At 34.8% G+C, this 24,265-nt stretch overlaps 1 protein-coding gene across 12 annotated transcripts; it reads left to right on the forward strand.

Moving 5' to 3' along the window:
* Nucleotides 1-6,542: 6,542 nt before the first annotated feature.
* On the forward strand, nt 6,543-16,783 carry LOC107622751 (mitogen-activated protein kinase kinase kinase 1). 12 transcript variants are annotated; one of them, XM_088508698.1, is made up of 9 exons: nt 6,543-8,126; nt 8,829-8,913; nt 9,119-9,181; nt 10,161-10,318; nt 11,072-11,144; nt 11,275-11,334; nt 14,914-15,024; nt 15,273-15,518; nt 15,985-16,783. In XM_088508698.1, exons 1-8 carry the CDS (start codon nt 6,952-6,954, stop codon nt 15,483-15,485), a joined length of 1,938 nt encoding a protein of 645 aa, XP_088364824.1. In that variant the 5' UTR covers nt 6,543-6,951; the 3' UTR covers nt 15,486-15,518; nt 15,985-16,783. The 12 variants fall into 12 exon arrangements, with proteins under 12 accessions (XP_088364824.1, XP_088364816.1, XP_088364822.1 ...); XM_088508690.1 differs by having other exon boundaries at nt 6,544-8,126; nt 16,302-16,783; XM_088508696.1 differs by having other exon boundaries at nt 6,563-8,126; nt 15,982-16,783.
* Nucleotides 16,784-24,265: the final 7,482 nt, after the last annotated feature.

Consider the following 24,265-nt stretch of genomic DNA (forward strand, 5'->3'; position numbering starts at 1 on the left):
TTTAACTTCTTCAGTTAAGCCAAGCTTCCTGATAGTGGATGCAGGTATCAGGTTGATGCTTGCCCCAAGATCGCATAAAGCTGTCTTGGTGCAATCACCTTCTAATATGCATGGTATTAGAAAACTCCCAGGGTCTTTAAGCTTTTCAGGAAAGCTTTTCAGAATGACTGCACTGCATTCTTCAGTGAGGAGAACTCTTTCTGTTTCTCTCCACTCCTTTTTATGACTCAAGATCTCTTTCATGAACTTGGCATAAGAAGGTATTTGCTCAAGTGCCTCTGCAAATGGAATCTTTATTTCAAGAGTCCTTAGATAATCTGCAAAGCGAGCAAATTGCTTATCCTGCTCCTCTTTCGGGAGTTTTTGAGGATAAGGTATCTTGGCTTTATATTCCTCAACCTTAGTGGTTAAAGAAGCCTTTTTAGAGGGGTTGTTATCAGCACTTGTGTGTGTCTGATCCCTCACTGGCAATTGAGTGCCAGAGTCAGATGCTGGAGTGACGTTAGACGCCAGCTCACTGTCTGTTCCTGGCGCCTGAACGCCAGAAATGTGCCCCTGTTGGGCGTTCAACGCTGGATTCTGCCCCATTTGGGCTTTCAACGCCAGATTCTTGCCCATTTCTGGCGTTGAACGCCAATCCTGCCTTGTTTCTGGCGCTGAACGCCAGTTTTGGGCATGGTCTGGGCGTTCAGCGCCAGCCTTCCACCCATTTTCTGGCGTTTTAGTGCCAGAATTATTTTTTCCTGGGCTCTTACTGTCCTCAGGGGAATCTTTGGTGGGTCGCTCATTTCTTGAATTTTTGATGCCTTGAGGTGGGGTATTTAATGTTTTCCCACTTCTTAATTGAACTGCTTGGCATTCTTCTGCTAGTTGCTTTGATAGCTGCTGCTTTGTTTGCTTAAACTGTTCGTCCATATGTATATTAGCTATCCTTGTCTCCTGTAACCTGTCTTTGAATTCAGCTAGCTGCTTTGTTAGAAAATCTAATTGCTGATTGAATTCAGCAGCTTGTTTTACAGTACTGAATTCAGCAGTTACTGTTTTAACCTCTTCATTCATGGAAGGGTTGCTGCCTAGATACAGATGCTGATTCCTGGCAACTGTATCAATGAGCTCTTGAGCCTCTTCAATTGTCTTTCTCATATGGATAGATCCACCAGCTGAGTAATCTAGAGACATCTGAGCTCCTTCTGCAAGCCCATAGTAGAAGATGTCTAACTGAACCCACTCTGAAAATATTTCAGAGGGGCATTTTCGTAGCATCTCTCTGTATCTCTCCCAGGCATCATAAAGAGATTCATTATCTCCTTGTTTAAAGCCTTGGATGTCCAGCCTTAGCTGTGTCATCCTTTTTGGAGGGAAATATTGATTCAGGAATTTTTCTGTCAGCTGTTTCCATGTTCTTATGCTGGCCTTAGGTTGGTTATTTAACCACCTCTTAGCTTGATCTTTTACAGCAAATGGAAACAGTAATAGTCTGTAGACATCCTGATCTATTTTCTTATCATGTACTATGTCAGCAATTTGTAAAAATTGTGCCAGAAACTCTGTAGGTTCTTCCTGTGGAAGACCGGAATACTGGCAACTTTGCTGCACCATGATAATGAGCTGAGGATTCAACTCAAAGCTACTGACTCCAATGGAGGGTATGCAGATGCTACTCCCATATGAAGCAGTAGAGGGGTTAGAATATGACCCCAGAGTCCTCCTGGACTGTTCATTTCCACTTATGTCCATGATGGATCTATGGATATAACTTGGACTGATTTACCTTTTTATTTATTTTATTTTATAAGAAGTAAATACTTAAATAAAATAAAATAACTAAAAAGAATTTGAATTTTGAAGTTAAATATTTTTTTTTTTTCGTAAAAGAAAATAAAAATTAATTAGTTAAAAAATTTTTTTTTTTTTTTGAAAAAGAGGGAAGATATTTTCGAAAATTAGAGAGAGAGAGAGTTAGTTAGGTAGTTTTGAAAAAGTTAAGAAACAAACAAAAAGTTAGTTGGTTAGTTGAAACAAATTTTGAAAAGATAAGAAGTTAGGAAGTTAGAAGAGATATTTTGAAAAGATATTTTTTTTTTTTGAATTTAGTGAGGAGAGAGAAAAACAATAAGATAGTACAAGATTTAAAATTTTTAGATCTAATGCTCCTTGTTTTCGAAAAATTTGGAGGGAAAACACCAAGGAACACCAAACTTAAAAATTTTAAGATCAAGACACAGGGAAAACTCAAGAACACTTTGAAGACTCACAAGAATACAAGAACATGAAGGAAGAACACCAAACTTAAAATTTTTAGAAAACGAAACCAAAATTTTCGAAAATCAAAGGGAAATAAACAAGAAAACACCAAACTTAAAGTTTGGCACAAGATTTAATAGAAAAAATATTTTTGAAAAAGAAGGTTTTGAAAAGAGTATAAAAGATTCTAACCCAATTACCAAGAACACAGATTAACGCTCTAGCCAAATGAGTTATGGGACCTTCAAAAATTTTAAGAAAGATTATTTTTGAAAACACCAAACTTAAAGTTTGGCACAGGATTTAATAGAAAAATTATTTTTGAAAAAGTTTTTAAAAAATATGATAGCCAATTATCATGAACATAAACACCACGTTCTAAATAACTGAGCTATAAGTTTAAAGTATTTTAACAAGGGATAAATAATAAAAGACTCTAAACCAAAAAAAAAAAAGAAAGATTTTTCCTAATCTAAGCAACAAAATAATCCGTCAGTTGTTCAAACACGAACAATCCCCGGCAACGGCGCCAAAAACTTGGTGCACGAATTGTGAATCACACTTTTCACAACGCGTACCACTAACCAGCAAGTGCACTGGGTCGTCCAAGTAATACCTTACGTGAGTAAGGGTCGAATCCCACGGAGATTGTTGGTTTGAAGCAATCTATGGTTATTTTGTAAATCTTAGTCAGGAAGTCAATTATGTTTATCAATTGAATTGTGAGTAACCAGTAGAGCATAAATTAAAAGTTACTTGTTGTACAGTAATGGAGAATATGTTGGAGTTTTGGAGATGCTTTGTCTTCTGAATCTCTGCTTTCCTCTGTCTTCTGATTCACGCACACACGTCCTCCTATGGCAAGCTGTGTGTTGGTGGATCACCGTTGTCAATGGCTACCTTCCATCCTTCCAGTGAAAACTACGCTCACGCGCTCTGTCACAGCACGGCTAATCACTGGTTGGTTCTCGATCCGGTTGGAATAGGATTTACTATCCTTTTGCATCTGTCACTAACGCCCAGCCTTCAGGAGTTTGAAGCTCGTCACAGTCATTCAATCCTTGAATCCTACTCGGAATACCACAGACAAGGTTTAGACTTTCCGGATTCTCATGAATGCCGCCATCAGTTCTAGCTTATACCACGGAGATTCTGATTAAGAGATCTCAGAGATACTCATTCAATCGGATATAGAACGGAGGTGGTTGTCAGGCACACGTTCATGGTTTGAGGAAGGTGATGAATGTCACTGATCATCACCTTCATCACAGTTAAGCGCGAATGAACATCTTAGATAGGAACAAGCGTGTTTGAATAGAAAACAGAAATACTTGCATTAATTCATCGAGACATAGCAGAGCTCCTCACCCCCAACAATGGGGTTTAGAGACTCATGCCGTCAGAGAATACAAAGTTTAGATCTGAAATGTCATGAGATACAAAATAAGTCTCTAAAAGTTGTTTAAATACTAAACCAGTAGCCTAGGTTTACAAAATATGAGTGGACTATGATGGATGATGCAGAGATCCACTTCTGGGGCCCACTTGGTGTGCTGGGGCCCACTTGGTGTGTGCTGGGGCTGAGACTTTAAGCAATTCACGTGCAGAGGCCATTTGTGGAGTTGAACGCCAGTTTTTGTGCCAGTTTGGGCGTTCAACTCCAGTTTTTGATCCTTTTCTGGCGCTGGACGCCAGAATTGGGCAGAGGACTGGCGTTGAACGCCAGTTTACGTCGTCTATCCTTGTACAAAGTATGGACTATTATATATTGCTGGAAAGCCCTGGATGTCTACTTTCCAATGCAATTGAAATCATGCCATTTCGAGTTCTGTAGCTCCAGAAAATCCAATTTGAGTGCAGGGAGGTCAGAATCCAACAGCATCAGCAGTCCTTTTTCAGCCTGAATCAGATTTTTGCTCAGCTCCTTCAATTTCAGCCAGAAAAATACCTGAAATTACAGAAAAACACACAACTCATAGTAAAGTCCAGAAATATGAATTTTTCCTAAAAACTACTAGAAATAGACTAAAAACTAACTAAAACATACTCTAAACTATATGAAATTATCCCCAAAAAGCGTATAAAATATCCGCTCATCAACCACCATTTTTAACTCCTAAAGAAATTGATGCTTTATGAAATGATCTTGCAAATATGTCTCTTCAATCACTTTTAGATGATTTAGGTATGCTTTCTTTTATTTATTTATGAATTATGATCAATTATGATTTTGATATACTTTATAAGATATTTTATATTATTGTTTTGTCTTAATTTGTAAAAATATTATCTATAATGCTAGATCAATTAGATTTAGAAGATGATCGGAATGATAACAGAGTTAATAATTTTGTGAAAAATGCAAATCAAAATGAAACTAATCAGAATGTAACTCCACATTTGTCAAACGAAAAAACATATTCCGATTTTGAAATCACTCCTTAGATATAGTTTATGAATTATTATCTTTATTGTGTCTAATTAAAATATTATTGTAATAATACTAATTAATTTCATGTCTATTTTTATATTAGTTATCTTTAAAATTTAAAAATTAGTTATTCTTAAAATATTGATAAAAATATGTATTTTAAATCTTTTAAATTTTTGACAATTTTATATTTTTTATTTACCTAAAACTAATTTTATCAGTCCAATAATTTATCGATTAAACTAATAAACCAATAAATTAATATCCTAATATCAGTTCCATTTTTACAAGAATGAACTACCAACTCGGCCCCTTTTCATTTCTCAGAATGACAACGCGACCCCTCACTATAAAAACGTTTCACTTCAGTCCCTATCTTTTACTTTCGTGACCCAACGCGGTCCCTGTGGGTGTTTTTCCGTCAACTCTGAACGAAAAATGCTGACGTGTCAGGTTCAAAAATGGATAAGGGCCTAATTGTCTCTAAATTTAAATTGGTTAGGGGTTTATTTGTCCCTATTCATTAAATAATATTTTTTAAAATTTTTTATTCATCATATTAATATTCTTTTTTTTAATAAATTATTGAATATATGGTATAATAAGTACAAACTAATTAATAAATTATTCAAATTTAAAAATATCATTTGTTATAAATAATTCTCAAATATAATTTATATATATATAAATAATAAATATTAAAATTCGGTTAATACATTAATAATAATAATCCTATGATATACTATTAATATTATGATCTAAATAATTTTCACAATAAAATAAAAACTAATGAATACATTATTTGATATATAGTAAAAACTTTTTGAGTAATAACAAATTTAATTTTTTTTATCTTTTTAAACTAAATTAATAATTCTATTTGATATCTTGGCACTAAAATACACTATGAATAGGCTACTAATAGTCTAATACTAAATGAAATAAAACATAATATATATATTATAGAGACCATTTATAAACTCAGCAAACTCAAAATAACAATAATATTATTAATCTATGAATAATATTTTGAGTAAAATATATGTAACATTTAATTAAATTTTAATATACATAAAATTTAGTTAATCCATATTATTCTTATATTGATAAATCTTTATGGATCTATACCTTATGAGAATATGTATTATTCATAATATATATATATATATATATATATATATATATATATATATATTATGTTTTATTTTATTTAGTATTAGTAGCCTCCTCATGGTGTATTTTAGTGCAAAGATATTAAATAGAATTATTAATTTAGTTTTAAACCGAGAAAAACTCAAAAAAAATTTATTATATATCAAATAATGTGTTTATTATTTTTTATTTTATTGTGAGAATTATCTAAATTATAATACTAATATTATATTATAAGATTATTATTATTAATGTATTAACTGTATTTTAATATTTATTATTTATATATTTAAAAATTATATTTAAAAATTATTTATTTAGTTTTATAATAAATAATATTTTTAAATTTAAATAATTTATTAATTAATTTGTACTTATTACATCATATATTCAATAATTTATTAAAAAAAGAATATTAATATAATAAATAAATTTTTTTAAATAATATCATTTAAAGAATAAAAACAAATAAATTTTTAATCAATTTAAATTTAAAGATAATTAGGCCTTTATCCATTTTTGAATTTGATAGGTTAGTATTTTTCGTTTAAAGTTAACGAACAAAGAAGTAAAAGACAAAGTCAATGAGTAATAGTTCAAATGGCATAATCTCTCCATACTCAATTAAGAGGTTGCGAGTTCACGTCTCCTATCTTTCGTTAAAAGAAAAAAAAAAAAAAAAGTAAAAGACCAAGACCGTAGTGCATTATTTTTATGGTGACCGATCGCATTGTCATTTTACGAAATGTAGAGAGGGTTGGTAGTTTACTCTTTTTACAACTACATTTGCATGCACAGAGGGAAAACTGGACGCCAAGTCGCCAACCCAAGTCACGCTTTTACGGTAAACGTGGCACCGCGTTTTCTCTCTCCCCCCAGGCCCTCTATCTTCATCGCCGTTTACCATTATACGCATACAGTCTCTCGCCACTGAAACCCCCTTTTTCTCCATTTGCAACGCTTTTTCCTTTTTTTTTTCTCTCTTCCTCAGCGCACGAAACCCCGATTTCGATCAAAACGCTTCGCAAAAAAACATTCGAAATCCAAAGAAGAGAAACTATTCAAAACGCGAAATCCCATCAACAACACTGTTTTGAGTTTTCATTAGATGGATTTAACTCGCCATGAATCACTTACCACGATTTTTAGGCCGTAGGAATAATAATAAGAAGCAAGACGGCATGGGCGTGGATCCCAAGAAGGCCCGAATGTCGAAGCCACGTCTCGAGCGCCGCAACGCCGCCAAGCACTTCGATTACGACGCCGGCTCATCGTCTTCGTCGTTCGATGACTACTCCACTTCCTCCTCTTCCGGCGGCGGCGTTTCGGTGCTCTACACGCGCTCGATGGAGTTCTACGATCACAAGAGCTTCAGAATCGAGGGCGTCGAGGGCGAGTTCGACCGGATTTGTCAGAGCCTCGGCCTCTCTGGCCCAGAGGACTTCGCAATTCCCGCGGCGGCTTGGGAGGCCATGAAGGTTCGGTCTTCTTCGGATATTCTTCCGAGGTTGAAGCTTCGCGACTTGGATGAAGTCAAGGAGAGTGAAGAAATTGGGATGAAGGAAGGTCAATTTGGGGATAGTTCCCAACCTAAGGCTCCTAATCCGGTTTCGGTTTCTGATCAATGCGTTCAAGAGATTGCTTGCAGAAGTTGCTTCACTCTCGGTGGTTGCGTTGGCGGAGATGATGGAGTTGAAGTTGGGGATAATTGCGAGGATAGCGTTCCGGTCTGGGCTTCTGATGAATCTGTAAAAGACGGCGGTGATCGCGGAAACTACAACACTACTGTAACTGCTGATAGTGGCCGCAGCAGTGGCAGTGGCAGTGGCGGAGGTATCAAGGGCTTTCGGCCCCCTATGCTGAAACCAGCGCCGGGGAGTAGGGTTTCGGTTGTGGACAACGCGTCCTTCACATGGGACCTGTTGAGGGATTTTGCTCCACAAGGTGAAGGGAAGGAGAATTTCGTGGAATTCAGTGATTCAGATGATGATCATCGAGGATTGCATGGTGAATTAGAGAATAGAGAAAAAGAGGAAGAGGAAGAGGAAGGAGGTAGAGGGGGTGATGGGAAGAAAGAAGAAGAAGAGAATGCATTGAGATTCGCAGAGATTGTTGCGGAGCTTACTGGGTCATGTTCTTTCACAACTTCGAATGGAGATGATTCTTCTAGCACTACCACGGATCCTAGGTCCAATAATATATCTCCTAATGGAAGATTTAAGCGTATTATTACCCACTGGCAGAAGGGTGATCTTTTGGGTCGCGGTTCCTTTGGGTCTGTCTACGAAGGAATTGCAGGGTGAGTGTTCTCAACTCTTAATCATATTAATTGGTTTATCATTATCTGTTTCTGTTTTTACCACAATAACAACCTTATCTATAATCTGTTGTGAAGAGTTGTGCTATGTTTCCCTTCAATGGAATAGTTAGTTAGGATTCCAGGGAATATATTTTTATCAAAATTTTAGATTTGTAAACCTTTTTACTGCTTTACGATTTGCTCTAGTATGCGACCTTCATATTGAAGTTTTAATATAATGTTAATATGTTATCCATTTAGAATGTTATAAGTAATTTCTATTATCCATCTATTGCTCATCCTGAATAGGAAATTTACAAGAATGATGACACTGGTTGAACTGTCACATAGTTGTAAATTTAGTATAGTTAAATTAATGCGCTGAACATAGGTGACTTCAATGCCAGCAAAAAGTTTAATGGTTTGCCTCTTATGTATTTAAAACCATAGGTATGGGAAACTATTGAAAATATAAAAGTACTGTTTAATCAGATTGACAAAATTTCTTGAAAGGCATTCATCCTACGAGCTTATTGTGATTTGTGAGGAATAAATATAATGTAATGAGTTTTCACATGCTTCATCTTTTGATTTTGTTTATGTATAGAGCTCTTAAAATAAATGGAGTCTTTTTTTTGCACAAATTCTAAGTTACATAAGTGCTACTTACATGATTTTCATACCTTCTGATTATCAATGTAGGGATGGGTTCTTCTTTGCTGTAAAAGAAGTTTCACTGCTTGATCAAGGGAATCAGGGAAAGCAAAGTGTCTATCAATTGGAACAGGTACAATAGGCTTGCTCTCTCTCTATTTCTTTATCATTTTTGTTTTTATGGTTTTCTGTTCCACCTCATGCCTTATGGAATTCATTAATGCAAAATAAAAAATTAAAAAAGATGCGAAAGTTTTCTAACCTAGTTTGTCTACTGTCACTAATATTTGTCCTGCTATATTTTTCCCCTCATTGTGCTCTTTCTTCCTCTGTCCCAGGAGATTGCACTTTTGAGTCAGTTTCAACATGAGAATATAGTTCAATACTATGGTACAGAAATGGTACTTCTCTTTCTATGGTTTCTTTTTCCTTCTGTTTCTTTATATGTTCAATTTGTTATTTCGTTGTGTACCATTATTGAATCCATGTTGAACATTTTAATTACAGATTGTTATGAAAATATAATAACTTAGTCTTACTTGTAAATCATTTTAACTGTATGCTTGCAAGTATAGTGGAAAAATTGCTGCTAGGGTGAGAATTAGTTTATATTCTGGACAATGCTTTCCCCTCGAGTAAACATATGGGTCTATTATGTTATGTCATGATAGGCCATGAGTTTTACTCTTCACAAGGATCCACAATACTGAAATTAGGGGTGGAGGATGGTATCATTCTCATACCATTTTGAGATTTTGGAGTTTAGAAAGAGAAGGATAAAAGAGAGAATATAGTTGATGAACAGATTGATATGAATAAAAAATTTGATGTCACCGGATGTTTTAAAGTAGATACTAGATAGCATTTAATCCCTAGTTATAATAGTACTATTAAGAAGGTGAGCCTTGGAACAATGCTTGAGTTGTCTCTAACCTCAAGGTCACAGGTTCATGTTATGTAATCAACCATTGATACTTTTATTAGGTTATGCTACCTATGTTACACTGTTTGGGTGCTGCCCTTTCTATAATGGTACTATTATGGAAATAATCATGAAAGAAAAATAAATATCAATACTAATCAATCTTAAGAGATCATATATGATATTCCTTGATTTTTAAGGTATGCTGGTTGAAAAACTATATAGATAACTAGGATCCCAATACCATCAATTGGTTTCATGAGTAAAGCTTTAGTTATCATTCTGGCTGTTGTCAAATTCAGATTCTGAGTTCATCAGTTATGGACAAGTCTAGCTAAATCTTCACTGTCCTATTGTATATTGATCTTTTTGTTTTCGTTAGCTTGTATTGTCACCCTATAACTACAGTCTTGGTTATATTGTAGTTTGTACCTCAATTTGCATGCCATTTATTGCAGGATGACTCAAAGCTGTATATCTTTCTTGAGCTTGTAACCAAAGGTTCTCTTGCAAGCCTCTACCATAGGTATACCCTTCGAGATTCCCAAGTATCTGCATATACCAGACAGATTCTGCACGGCCTAAAGTATCTTCATGATAGAAATGTCATCCACAGGTGATCCCAGAATTTATTTTATTTATTTTTTTTGTGGTGTAAATAACTTTAGTGTAAGGTAGTCTTGGCCAAGAGTCATGAGTCATGTTTGTGGTCATTGACTTCCTTGCTTCAAAGAATCTTGTACTTTTGCTTGCTGGTCAAAAGTGCAATATAAATATTCTTTTATTGTTATTGTTATTGTTGTATTTGTGTTTCTTTTTCTTCTTGTTATTGTTGATCACTTACTCTGGACTACAAATTGTTCCATATATTAAGCCAAACTAGAGAGGAAGATGAAAGTTTTATGCGGTAGAAAATGTTTTTCTCATTGAGTTGTGCTTGCTATCCTTTCATTTCCCTAGACAAAAATACCCTTATATGCTAATATGCATTATACTATTTTTGGAGGACTAGTGCTTTTACAATAATTGATTACTTCAAACTTTTCTTGAGTATTTATTTCTTAAAAAGGCAAAATCCTTTCCATCAATGTAGACTAGGTCAAGGTTAACAAATTTGAGGGATTCACTAAATGCAGAAGCCTTGAGCTGATGATGTAGAGTATAAAGAACATTTCCACTTGTCATTGAAACTTGAAACTGCCTAACATAAAAGTCATGTGAAAGGAGTTCCATTTTTTGAAAATTTGATGAGTACTTGAGTAGAGTTGTATCATTGGGTTAAACCCAATTTCTTTAACATCTTGATTGTGTTTGTGTCATTTATGTCCTCTTTGTAAGTGTAACTTAATCATTTTCCTCTGAATCAAAGGGATATTAAATGTGCAAATATATTGGTGGATGCAAATGGATCTGTCAAGCTTGCCGATTTTGGATTGGCAAAGGTTACCTTTTCAGTTGATGCTCCTCTCTTCCTTTTCTTTTTCTTTTAGTACTTTTTCTTTCAGATATCTGAACAATTTTCATTTCCAAATTATTTATGTTTTCTAAAGCTGTTTTGTGCCTCGTGTTTAGGCAACCAAATTGAATGATGTTAAATCAATGAAGGGAACAGCATTTTGGATGGCCCCAGAGGTTTGCCTTTAATCTTGTCTAATGACACCTTTTGAATGAAAGTAACGTGTCATACAACTATCATAAGCTAGGTGGACTTAACATGTTATTGGAGTATATCCTTGCTTTGCTCATATGTGAATTTTCAATGGTCTTCATCTAATTAAACTTTTGTGAACATGATGTCTAATATGATGACATGATTTTTTGCATTACATATGACACTTGTATTATCACATAAGATAGGGATCTTGGAGTACCTTAGTAAGTAGTTCTCAAGTTGATTTTTGATCCATAGGACTTGTTTGCAACAACTTGTGGTAGCTACATACTTTGCTTTAGCAGTTGATAGTGCAACAGCATTTTGCTTATTGTTTCTGCAAGTAATAAGACAATTTACAAAGAAACATCAACTTCCACTAGTGCTTTTTCTGTCACCCTTATCTCCTGCAAAGTCAATTTCTGTATATCGCATGATCTTAGTACATGTATCTTTTTTATACCATAGACCAAGATCGGTAGTATCTTTCAAATATCTCAAAATCCTTTTAACAAAAATAAAATGAGATTGTTTAGGATTTGATTGAAATTTAAAACAAATACCGACACTTATCTTGATATTGTAAAGGAAGATGACAATACGGTTAAATAGAGTGGGTTATGATCAACGACTTTCTAGAATTAGTAAGCTGTTAGCTAGTGGTTAGTTGCTAATCAGCTCTGTGTATTGGTGGTCTAGTGTGCTATGTATACTAGTGTATCAATAATTTAAGTATACTAATGTGCTATGTATTGGTGGTCTAGTATGCTATGTAATGGTGATCAACTACTTTATGTCCACTTTTTATATATTAAATATATGCTAAAACATAATAAAAATAGAATTAGTTGTCATGGCAAGCTTTTTATAAGTTAGCTAAAATGTCTTGGGTTCAAGTCATTGAAATAACAATAATTTTTTTAATAGATTATACTTAATGAAGGGTATTTTAGGAAAGAAAGTTGGACACCAAACTACTCCAATATCCTCTTTATATAATATATATAAAAGAAAAAGATAAAAGATAAAAGATAAAAGAAGAAGAAGATAGAAGATAATAGAAGACGAAGATAGATACTGCACTACTATTGTGATTAATACACAGATTGTAAACACAATACTCAAGTGATATTGAATGTTCATACTCTTCGCTTTTCACTCATCTTCCTTGCGCTCTTTCTTCTACCAGCTCGGTTGCTTTTAGTTCTTCGTGTTCAAACAGATCATTCAAGGTCTGTTATTGGTTCCATCTCAAGCTCTTCCATGGTATGAAGAGCCTCAATTTTTCTTTTTTGTTCTTGATACTAAACCTATGTCCCTCACTCTTGTTGATTCCTCTGCCAAAACATCCATTGCTCCTATCAGTGAGAAATTGGACGATAACAGTTTCTCAACATGGCAACATCATGTTTTCTTACTTTTCAAACTGTTAACATGGAGAAACACACTTATCCATCCAAGATTCGTCCACAGTTTTCTACAGATGCCGAAAAGGTAGCAAATACTGGATCTGCTACCTTTAAGGAGCGGAAACAACATGATCTCACACTCATGAAAACACTATAAATTATTCTTATTAAAATTGCTTCAAGAAAGAAGTTATGAAAACATTTTACAGCTTCTGAAATTATTGTTTCAAGATATATCACAAATATGAACTATCTTAGATTTTGTTTGTAAATCTGGTGCATGATGAAACTATGTTTAACATATATTACAAACAAACTTAAAAGACTATTGAGGTATGAAGAGTTCACAAAAAATGAAGAATGATGAAGAACTCATGTTTCAACTTTGAAAACAAGTCAGCAGTAATTCGTTTTTTAATGGATCTTTATGTTCTTCATAGGGTCCTTCATCTTGTATTTAGAGTGTTCCTTGGTAAAAGGGATGTTGGAAATCCTTTCTTCATAACGGACAGCTTGATTTTTTAAATTGTGCAAGTAGTACAAGCTTCTTTTTGGCTGGTATAGTCCTTTTAGCAAATATGGTAGTCCTTTCTGTACATGTAGAAGATGAGTAAGAAATAATTTCTTTTCAGTGTTTTAGCTCACTGAGCAAGTTCATACTTTGGAGCCAAAATATATCTGTTGAATTTAAATGCTTTTCTGAGGTCTAGTTGTGTCCTTGTATCCTGCATCTGAGGTCTAGAAATCATGCTTTTGTAGCCTTTGAGATGTGTATTGAAGTGAGATTTATGTTCTTTTGTTCATTAATTACACCATTTTCAAGTCTTATACATTTCTGATTTGCAATTAATTACTTAAGAGATTGAGCGGATCATTAGAAATGAATTGATGAAATTTTAAATTTATATTTGTCATTTGTTAATCATCAAAATTCAAAACATAATTTGAGATTCGGAACTAACAAGAATATGATTGTTTCAAATGGAAATCCTACTATACAATGTCGAACATGGACGTTGACTTATTTTGCACTTATTGAAAGGGTTATTAGAAAGTTAGAATTATGGAACGATGGAGCATAGCATCAAGATCTTGTTATATTACAAATTTACAAGGTTTTGCACATATAGAAAAGCATCTATTCACATTGACTGTAAGTTTTCTCCAGTTGATTTAGTAACATCAGGGCTATTCTGGACAGTCCTAGACTATTACCGAATTTCACATTTTTCTGTTTTTCTATTTGTATTTGTTTTTTTTTTTTTTTTTTTTTTGTGTTTTGTTTAGTTTCTTGTTTTAAATTCATATTAAGTCTTGACCATTGTGATGAATTAATGGACATAGTTCATGGCAGTGGTTCTGTATTTATGTTTCTTTTTCAAGAATTCTTTTCTGTTTGTAATTTGATAGGAACTGAGGTCTAGCAGAATTAGGGATTTTATTGATTGACTAGGGATTGTGATCTTATTGAAGTATACTGTTGGAACCAACTCTGGAGAGAATTTCCCTCTCCTGAACTAACAAACTGAACAGATTTTTCTCTAACTGACTAAAAGTAACTAATCCTTAGTATTTATAGGCAGCAGCTAGGTCTAGCCCTACTACTCATAAACCTGCTAAACTAGCTTAAAAGGAACAAACAACTTGTTTCTATCATAATTAATAGTGTTTGTGCCTCATCACATAGAGATAAGGCCTATATATCCTTTGGGAGCCTGGACATCCTTTATCTCATGAGTTAGCTTTTAGGGTTGAGTTAAGATTACTCAATTCTAATATGGTATCAAAACTTATTCTATGTTTGTTATTGAGCTTCCAGTAGATGCCCAAAGTCTTGGAAACTTCATGCTTCAGATTTATAGTCTTGAGCATGAGAGGGTGTGTTTAGAGTTTCCATTTGCCTAAAGATAATATGTAGGTAGCCTTTATAAGATCTTGGATATCCTTCACGCCTTGAGCTATCTTTTAGGGTTGAATTCGATCCACTCAATTCTAATTTAAAGTCATTTATTTTGCCTTTGGGAATAGAAACCTTGAACATATTGGGCAAGCCTCCAAAGTAGAGGGGACAAAAATCCTGCTCTTTCAGATGTTCATTAGTGGTTTATTCTCTTTCATTAGATGGCTATTGATTATTGTTGTAATATGCAGGTTGTGAAAGGAAAAGCCCGAGGTTATGGGCTTCCAGCTGATATATGGAGTTTGGGGTGCACTGTGTTGGAGATGTTGACGGGGAAAATCCCATATTCTCACTTGGAATGCGTATGTATCCTATTATGATTACCACTTTCATTCCCGTCACGGTTTCCAAATTCAATGGGTATACATATAACCCAACATTGTTTTTCTTCTTGCTTTCCCCCTTTCTCTCAATGGAACTACCGAAGTTTTCACAACCTGATTTTAGGTTTAAATTCCTGTTCTTTTACCTGTAACAATTTCACAGTAAAATTGCATTGCTGGTGGTTAACTTTTGAGATTTGAATATTTGACGAATCTTGTCGCAATAGATGCAGGCACTGTTTAGAATTGGAAAAGGTGAACCACCTCCGGTACCTGATTCTCTTTCAAGAGATGCAAATGATTTCATCCTGCAGTGCCTAAAAGTGAATCCTGATGATCGTCCCACGGCTACTCAACTCTTAACCCATTCATTTGTCCAACGGTCACTTTCTCAGTCATCTGGCTCTGCATCTCCTTTCATTCCTAGAAGACGGGGTTAAACCTGTGATGTCCAACTATGAAAAATACTGAAGGTAAAGATTGTTAGATCAGATCTTATTTTTCTAATTTGTATCCCCCCTTGTTCTTTTCTTTTTTGTTTTCAATAACACTTGAATTCATGTTGAAAACTATTCTGATGGATATCCGTCCTTTCAAGAACTTCGATTCATTACTCATGATTTATTTACTTATTTTATTTTAAGGATGGGGCAGTAAACCATGTTCTAAAAGATTTTACTCCTGACAATAAAAATCTTGAAAGATTGAAACAACAAATTAAAAGACCCCACGAAGATAGTAAAGTTTAACAAAATAATCCACTCACGTTTCTTTGAATAGAAAATACTGACATGTCATCATACATGTTTGCCATGCCAGCATTTTCTGTTAATGGAAATATGGCAAGCCAATGGCTAGTCCATTGTGTCTAACTTTTCCATCATTGGTAGTTTGTCTAATATTTCCATCTTTTGAGGTCCTTTTCGTTGGTGTCAGAAGCTTTCAGAGTCCATTTTGATGGTTTCCTGAAGGATGGGGACAATGTGAAGATCCTTGAAATTTTAGTCTGTGTCTAATCAGATGCACATATGATCGCAAAAGCCTTGTATTAAGTTGTGTGGGGGACCAAGCTTGGTATCATTATTTGCACCAAATCATCTTTCTGAAAAATAATTTCGGAAATGGAATAAAGTCTTTCTAACTTGTCTTCTGTGGAATTCCCAACATCAAAGCTGCATTGTTGCATATTACTGCAGCATAGGTCGATGTCATCTTCTCCATTGTTCTATTCTATTCTCTTTTTCTCTTGGTGACAGATCTGTCCTCCATTGGATTTTAAATATCTCCAATGTTCAGTCTTCATGTTGCTGGAGTTGGCGTAGGATGCATTGTAGTAGAAACTGATGATCGGTTGTGCTGTTCAGAGTTTGTTTACTTGTAACTTCAACCATTATTTTAAGCACCCTTGTGGATCTAACCTTCATATAGCTCTCCAGAGAAATATCAATTTGGGTATCATTTTTTGAGAATTATGCTCCACATGTGTGTAACTAATTAATCGATGATCATTTATATACGTCGAGCCGTACCCAGGTGTTCCTATTTATTAGTTAACAGGTGGGAGAGCTTGAAGGCTAAACTTCTGGGAGGTGTGAGTAATTTGTAAAAGTGTTGACCTATTATTTGTACATAGTCATTACCTTCCATTAACGAGCTTTTCTATAATGTATACATATAAATTCTCAATATTGTTCTAATTCTCAACATATTGTATGCAGTTGTTTCTTCTCTTCTATCTTAGCTTCTCTGATGCTTATTTATGTAATTGCCAATTATTATAGCTGGTATTTAATAGCATGAACTGAGTGGTGGATGGTGTGGAAGATTTAAATATCAACCAATCGTGATATTTGTATCTCACGGAGCAGAATACTTGTATCATGATATTCCTTAGTTTATTAATTAGGTAATTGATGTTTGTCTCTCACACCATAGTTTATAAATTGTGAACTATTATTGATGGTGACACTAAACTAATTGAAGTAAAAAATATTAATATTAAACCATAGCTGAGTCATTAATTAACATGATTTTGTTATGACTAACCAATAACTAGCTTGTCATGTGATGGTTACACTATGTTAGCGGTACACAAAAGATTAATTATCAAATTATTCATTCATATAGAAAATATGTTATAATATAAAATATATATTGAAAATGAGTTAAATAATATATATATATTGGATTTTAGTGGCTAATTTTTTTTGTGTATTTTTGTAGGTATAATGATATATTAGAGGCCGTAACTATGTAATATTACAAAATAGACTCGGTTACAGGTAGTTTATTGAAATTAGTTAACGGTGCACGAGGGAGCTTGAATAGTGCATACACATTCTCCTGAAATACGTGAACTGAAAATATTTGTCTAAGTCTTATGACTTTGTATGCAGTCGAGTTTATTAGTATTTCAATTCAAGTCATTCTTCGCGAGTTAAAACAACTTTTAAGGTCACTGAAAAGAATATAACTTCTCAAGAATAAGAGTTGTTTCAACGAATTGTGAAGGATCATTTATTCATTTTTAAAACAAGGTTTTACTAGAAGATTTTTCAGGTCTTTAATAGACTTCAGATCAGTTGAAATAATTTTTGAGATATCTACAAAACTTGAACAAATTAAGATCTTTTAGAAGAAAATAAACACAATGCAAAAGATAAAAGATAAGACTTAAGATGTACTTAGCAATATAAGAAAAGTTATGAGTTCTATTAATAAAATAAGTGTCTACTGATAATTCTTTCCATCAAGTCTTCCCAGGCTATAGCTTTGACTTACACTGAACTGAAATTCAATATAAGAAATTTAGATATTATTTTCTCAAGCTATTTTAGGCAACAATTTTGACTCAACCTGAACCACAACCTAATCTAAGGACCTTTAATATTCTATTGACCTTTCCAAAAAAGACTTGCATTAGATCCCACCAACTTAAGAACATTAAATATTATTTTCTCTAGTCTTCTTAAGATTGTGAAGTGACTTAGACTACCTCCTCATCAATTTAAGAATCTTAGATATTCCTTCCTCAAGCCTTCTTAGGCTAAGAAGTCACTTGGATTGAATATCTTATGAACCTAAAAAATTTAGATATTCTCTAACCTTCTTAAACAAGACTCTTATTAGACCATGGCTAAACCTAAGAACTTTAGATTTTCTTTTTCTTAAACCTTTTCAAGGCTAGAAATCACTAACAGATCAGGTTATAATGAAAAATTGTTGAGTTTAAGAACAAGAGTGATAACCAAGATGATAAAGAATTCACGAACTTTACAACGTAGTTGCGAACCCTTTTCTTGGTGCTCTAAGACTGTTCAAGAATGTTATAGATGAACACAAACTAGTTTAGGTTTACCAGAATGCAATTTGATCTAAGATGTGAACATACAAATCGTTTAAATTACAATTTGAAAAAAAAAAAATCTTCATAGAAGAATGAATAAGAAATACATTTAATTTGTCAAAATGATGGTGAATGTCAAAATGCTTTTTGTATGTGTCGCCCCCTTTTCCACTTTTTGGTAGCTTCATAGTATGCTTTAAGCAAATGAGAGAGGAGGCTTCTCCGAACAGTTTGTTTTGTTGAGCACCCTGAAATTTAAGCGTTAGAACCAAAACATATAGTTTCATTAATGTCTTTCTGGGGTAACTAGTGGCTCACCTTCAAAAGATTTGCAATTGGGAATGAGAAAATTGTGTTTTTAAAGTGTGCTATAATGCTTTCAAGGTAGCATGACTACTTCTGAGGTAGTCTTGTTTACTCAATTTGGCTTCTGATATGTCCTTTGATATTTAGACTTTCTCATATTTAGAAGACACCTAGATTACTTATTTTACTTAAGGAAAATTTCTTTAGTACATTTGATACTTGAACAAATGTTCGATAGCACTTTAATGGAATTATTAAATTATATGAGGAGTTATTAATCATGAAACTACATTCTGAGATATTGTGGAGCTAACAATCTCCCTCTTTTTGATGATGATAGAACACGTATAACTTTAAATATTTCATTAATTCTCATATGTACCTATGACAAAAACTACAACAAGAACAACCATACAACTCATATCTCATATATCAGATCATAAGATATACACGATAAACCATGATATGCAAGTAGAGCAAATCAAAACAAAGAAATGGTCAAATTTTTTCCTATTCACATGTCTTCCCCTGATTTCTAGAACCCATCTGAGGTGGACATGTTAGACTTGGAGTTCATGGTGTTTGAGAGGATGAAGGGTTTTATCTGATCTTTCTATGGCCTATCTCCCAATTCTCTAAACTTTTGCTTTACTCCCCCCTTTCCCCTTTTATCATCGGAGAAAAAAGAATATCACAGACCATCTCCTGCATTGTGTTCGAGAACATTAAGGATTTGAGAGAGCCCAAGAGCACTTGAATATAAACCAAACGTACTAGACTGCCAAAAGCGTACTAACTTTTCAGGATTCTCTACATGGAACTACCATAAATGTTTAGTTCCCACATGTCCTAATGATCTAAATATTCGAGTAAGGTTCTTCCTTCTTAAAATAGACTTGGACTAATTGTTGTTGATAATCCTAATACAAAGAGCCTAGTAAGCCAAGAGAGCCTCCTAGGCTCCTACAAGCAATCAGACCCAAGTCGGGTCACTTAGACCCAATCTGAAGCTCCCCACTATTGCAAATCCTGCTCATACAAGAGGGTAACCTCTACCATGTGAAACTACCTCTTGCATTAGGGGGATACTATTATATGACTTGGGGAAAATATTCTCCACTCTAAAATGACCTGTTGCCTCAGATAATCAACAAATACCTATATACCTCAAATAATTTGATTCAATTTTGACACATACTCCCCAAAAATACCTGCTATCTATGGCATTAGAGTCCACTGCAGGTACTTCTCAACCGTCATCTCAAGAGTATGTGAAGAAGCTTCTAGGAGCTTCAGTCTACGTTTTTTCCGAGCCCAATCTTTGCCAATAGTTCTGGTAAGAAAATTGAAACATTGATGTCATTGTTGGGGACTAAGAGATCAACCATCATACACAGGTAACACCCTAATTATCCTAAGTCTTACCTCTTGCCGTAAATCAAAGGATAACTAAGTGGCACGACAGTTCTAAGGCTTATACGATAAATAATAATACAAGAAGCCCGATGGAGAATTATAACTCAAAAACAGAAACAGAAAAGCGCAAACATTCACACGATAACTAAAAGCGTAAAGGATAAGAAACAGGTACAAGATAACCGAATATATGTTGATATATAAGCATATTAGTCATAGAGTACTAGCCGTAGCTCGCAGAGTTTAGACTGACTAGATATATACAGATATAACAGAATTTTACAAAGGTACAAACATAAACAACCTGTCTCTCAAGTTTAGTCTCTAAGGCATCAAAGTAATAAGGATACAAAAGTGAGAGTACTACAACAAAATATCCAAAATAAACCTAAAAGAATGATAAAGATCCTCCGCTCTATTACCGTCTCGCAATTCACCAAGGTGGGTGACGACCTGCATCTAAAAAAAATAACAAAATATGGTATGAGAACCGGAGGTTCTCAGCATGGTAACAGTGTCCAAAATGTAAGATATAAGGTTTTGGGACGCCAAAGGCAATTCTAGTACTTCACATCAAACTTGAGATTCAAACTTAAGGCAATACTAAATGTAAAATCATAACTTAAAATCATAATGAAAAAGGGTAATCTAGCTTAGGAAATTTCTAACAAAATGAACACCATAATCCCATACCCTGCACCATCCTAACCTCCACGCGACCCTATCGCCACCACCTACTGAACCTCCTCAACACCAGTACCAGACACAAAAAGATACAAACAAATAATTCACAAGTAATAAGACATATACAGTAAGAACATAAAGAAGCATATATATATATATATACATGTTATATAATTAGGCAAACAATGCAAGTAGGCAAAACAATACAAACATATAGGAAATGCACATGATGAATGCCTGTCCTATTGATTGCGATATCATATTGTTGGTTCAAATGCCAACCCGACACATTCCCATGGGAATGTCGCTTTCGAATATGTTTTAAAATGGGAACCCCCTAGGATATAGTGTCTGGCACACTTTTCCTGAAATATAGTGCTCGACCATTCTTATAACCAAAAGTATGTGAGTGCGACTTTAACCACAACCCTCACACCTCAGCATAGCGGGACGAGCCCCACGCCCTATGCCTACAACTCAGCCTAAGCGGGACGAACCACTGCCCTTATGCCTACATCTTATCAATATTATTCAAAAACAGTTTCAAATAAGTTCATCATTCAATACCGAGTCAATGACTTGTCATAACCATTAGGAGTTCTCAAATCCTCAATGTCATCATTAATACAGCACTGCGTCACTAATACCCTGCTAGTACTTCAGAAAACCTAAGCCTCTGTCTTCTAGACTCATTACTAAAAAATATCTACTTTACTCATTTATTGTATTCTCCTAGGTTTTAAAGCCTAAAACAAGCTAAAGGATCCTAAACAAGGGTTATGAAAGTTTACAAGCTTACTAGAAAGGTAAAACGATTGAAAATAAGGTTTTTATTTGAAAAACAGGCCTTGTACGTACGCATAGGGTTGTGTGTACACACACACCAGAAGAGTTTTCTCAACTTGTGCGTACGCATAGAGGTGTGTGTACACAGGGTAAAAGTTTTCCTCTTGAGCGCACGCATGAATATGTGCGAGCACACTCAACAGGGTGTGCGTGCACAGACCCCTCGTGCATACGCACTGATGCACGGAAATCTGTCTCTCAACAAATCTCCCTCGGCAAGTATACCGAATTGTCGTTAAGTAAAAACTCACAATAGAGTGAGGTCAAATCTCACAGGGATTGATTGGTTGAGCAACTTTAATTAGAGGAGTTTTCTAGTTGAACTAAGCAAAGTTGGGTTGAGAGTTGCAGAAAGTAAAATGGCGGGAAAGTAAATAACAAGAAATGTAAATGACGGAAAGTAAATTGCAGAATATAAATTGCATGAAAGTAAACTTGCAGGAATTTAAATGGGAATGGGGATGATGAGCATAAATATAAATAGCGGAATTAAAGAGAATGGGTAAGATCAGAGATAGGGAAATTCATTGGGCTTAGGAGATGTTGCATTCTCCGGATCAAGTTCATTCTCATCTCTTCCTCAATCTATGCATTCATTGATCTCTTGGAAATCTTAGGTAATTGAATCCCAATTCCTTGGCAATCCAATCTCTCTAAGCTTGAACAATTTCCCAATTCCTTGATCTAATTGCTCATGGAAAGAGATGAAATACAGTCACTAATTATACCACATATTTTTTTAGATCAAAGCATTGGTAGGATTATATATCATAGTATCCATCCAACCCCCTATCCAGTCCAACATGAGAAAGCATTTCTAGCATGATTTTCTCATTCCTTTTTCAAGGTTCAAAGGAAATCCAAGTATGAGCAATTTCTCTTCCGAGACAATTGCTCAATTGGATGAAGATCGAAAACTTTCAAGTAAATCAAGAGAAAAGAAAGAAGAAGAAGAATGAAAACTACAATTGATCCATTAAATTACAACGGAGCTCCCTAACCCAATGAAAAAGGTTTAGTTGTTTATAGCTCTGGGAACGGAAATTGAAAATGAAAAGTACATTTCAAAATAAACTGAATTACAGAGAAAGTACAAATACAGAGTGTTTTAAACCTGGATCCCCCCATGTGCTAATCTTTTTCTAGTTCTAAACTACCCCTATATATACTACACTTCTGATCTTCAGTTAGCTCTGCAAGTCTCTGGATGTGGGCCTTTAAGCATAGTTGAAGCAGTTACAATTTTAGTTGGCTTAGCTCTGCTTGCCGGAAGAGTTTGAGTCAGGTATTTTCACGTTAGTCAGGCCATTGGTGTGGTTAACGTCAAGTGTAAATCTTGGTTCGAAGACGTTAGTGACACTAACTTTGTCACTAACTTTCCCAAACCCTTTTGAAGCCACGTTAACCCCACCGTTAGTGGTACTAACGTTGCCATTAACGTAGCCTTTCCTTAACATTGATAACGTTAATGGTGTTAACTACACCATTAGTGTCAAATCCATCTTTTCCTCCACGTTAATGGCCCACGTTAGTGGTGTTAACGTGGCCATTAACGTGGGCATACAATGGCTCGAAGACGTTAGTGGTATTAACTATACCACTAACGTTGCAAAGTTTCTCCTCTTCCACGTTAGTGCCCAAGTTATTGGCACTAACGGGGCCACTAACGTGGGCTTCTTTGGTCATTCCTAACGTTAGTGGCATTAAGAATGCCACTAACATTCCAAAGCCCCCCTTCTTCCACGTTAGTGCCCACGTTAGTGGCATTAACGGGGCCACTAACGTGGGCTTATATGTCCTTCAAAGATGTTAGTGGCAATAACCATACCACTAACGTTGGAAGCCTTCCCCTTTTCTATGTTAGTGCCCACATTAGTGGCACTAACAGGGCCACTAACAAGGGCTTATATGTCCTTCGAAGACGTTAGTGGCATTAACTATACCACTAACGTTGGAAGCCGTCCCCTTTTCTACGTTATTGGCCACGTTAGTGGCACTAACGTGGCCACTAACGTGGCTCTTCACTGCTTCTTGTTACTTGAAACCAAACCAACAAAGTACATCAAAGTCTTGCTCTTAATCATGAGATGATGCATCATGCATTATATCATTCAATTCTTGCATTATTCTCATGAATTTGTTTAGAATTCATAATGTTTGCTTGAATCAAGGTATGGATGCATATTCAACCAAATACTTGCTTATTTCCTAAGAATATACATGAAACTAACCTAAAATATTCAAAAAATGGCTAGTAAAACTAGCCAAGATGCCCTGGCATCACAACACCAAACATAGATCTTGCTTTTCCTCAAGCAAGTAGTAGAACATAAGAAGAATGAATGAAAATACAAGAGATACATGTCCTTATTTAGAGAATTCGAATCCTTGGTTCATGGAGTTTCATGCATAGCATGTTCTTGCTGGTTTTTAGGCTATAACATGCACTTGAACACTCACTCTATTGCCTTCTATGAGACCTCTATTCATTGATCCTTATCTTGGCTTTGTTTTTGATTTTTCTTTTTCTTTAGAGCTTACTGCTTTCTTAGGCTAAGTGCTATGTGTTGAGACAACTCTTTAGGGTAGGCTTTCAACCAACACTCCCGAACCAGTTGGTTC

Source organism: Arachis ipaensis, chromosome B10, assembly GCF_059453495.1.
Source record: "Arachis ipaensis isolate K30076 ecotype BB chromosome B10, ASM5945349v1, whole genome shotgun sequence".
Lineage (NCBI taxonomy): Eukaryota > Viridiplantae > Streptophyta > Magnoliopsida > Fabales > Fabaceae > Arachis > Arachis ipaensis.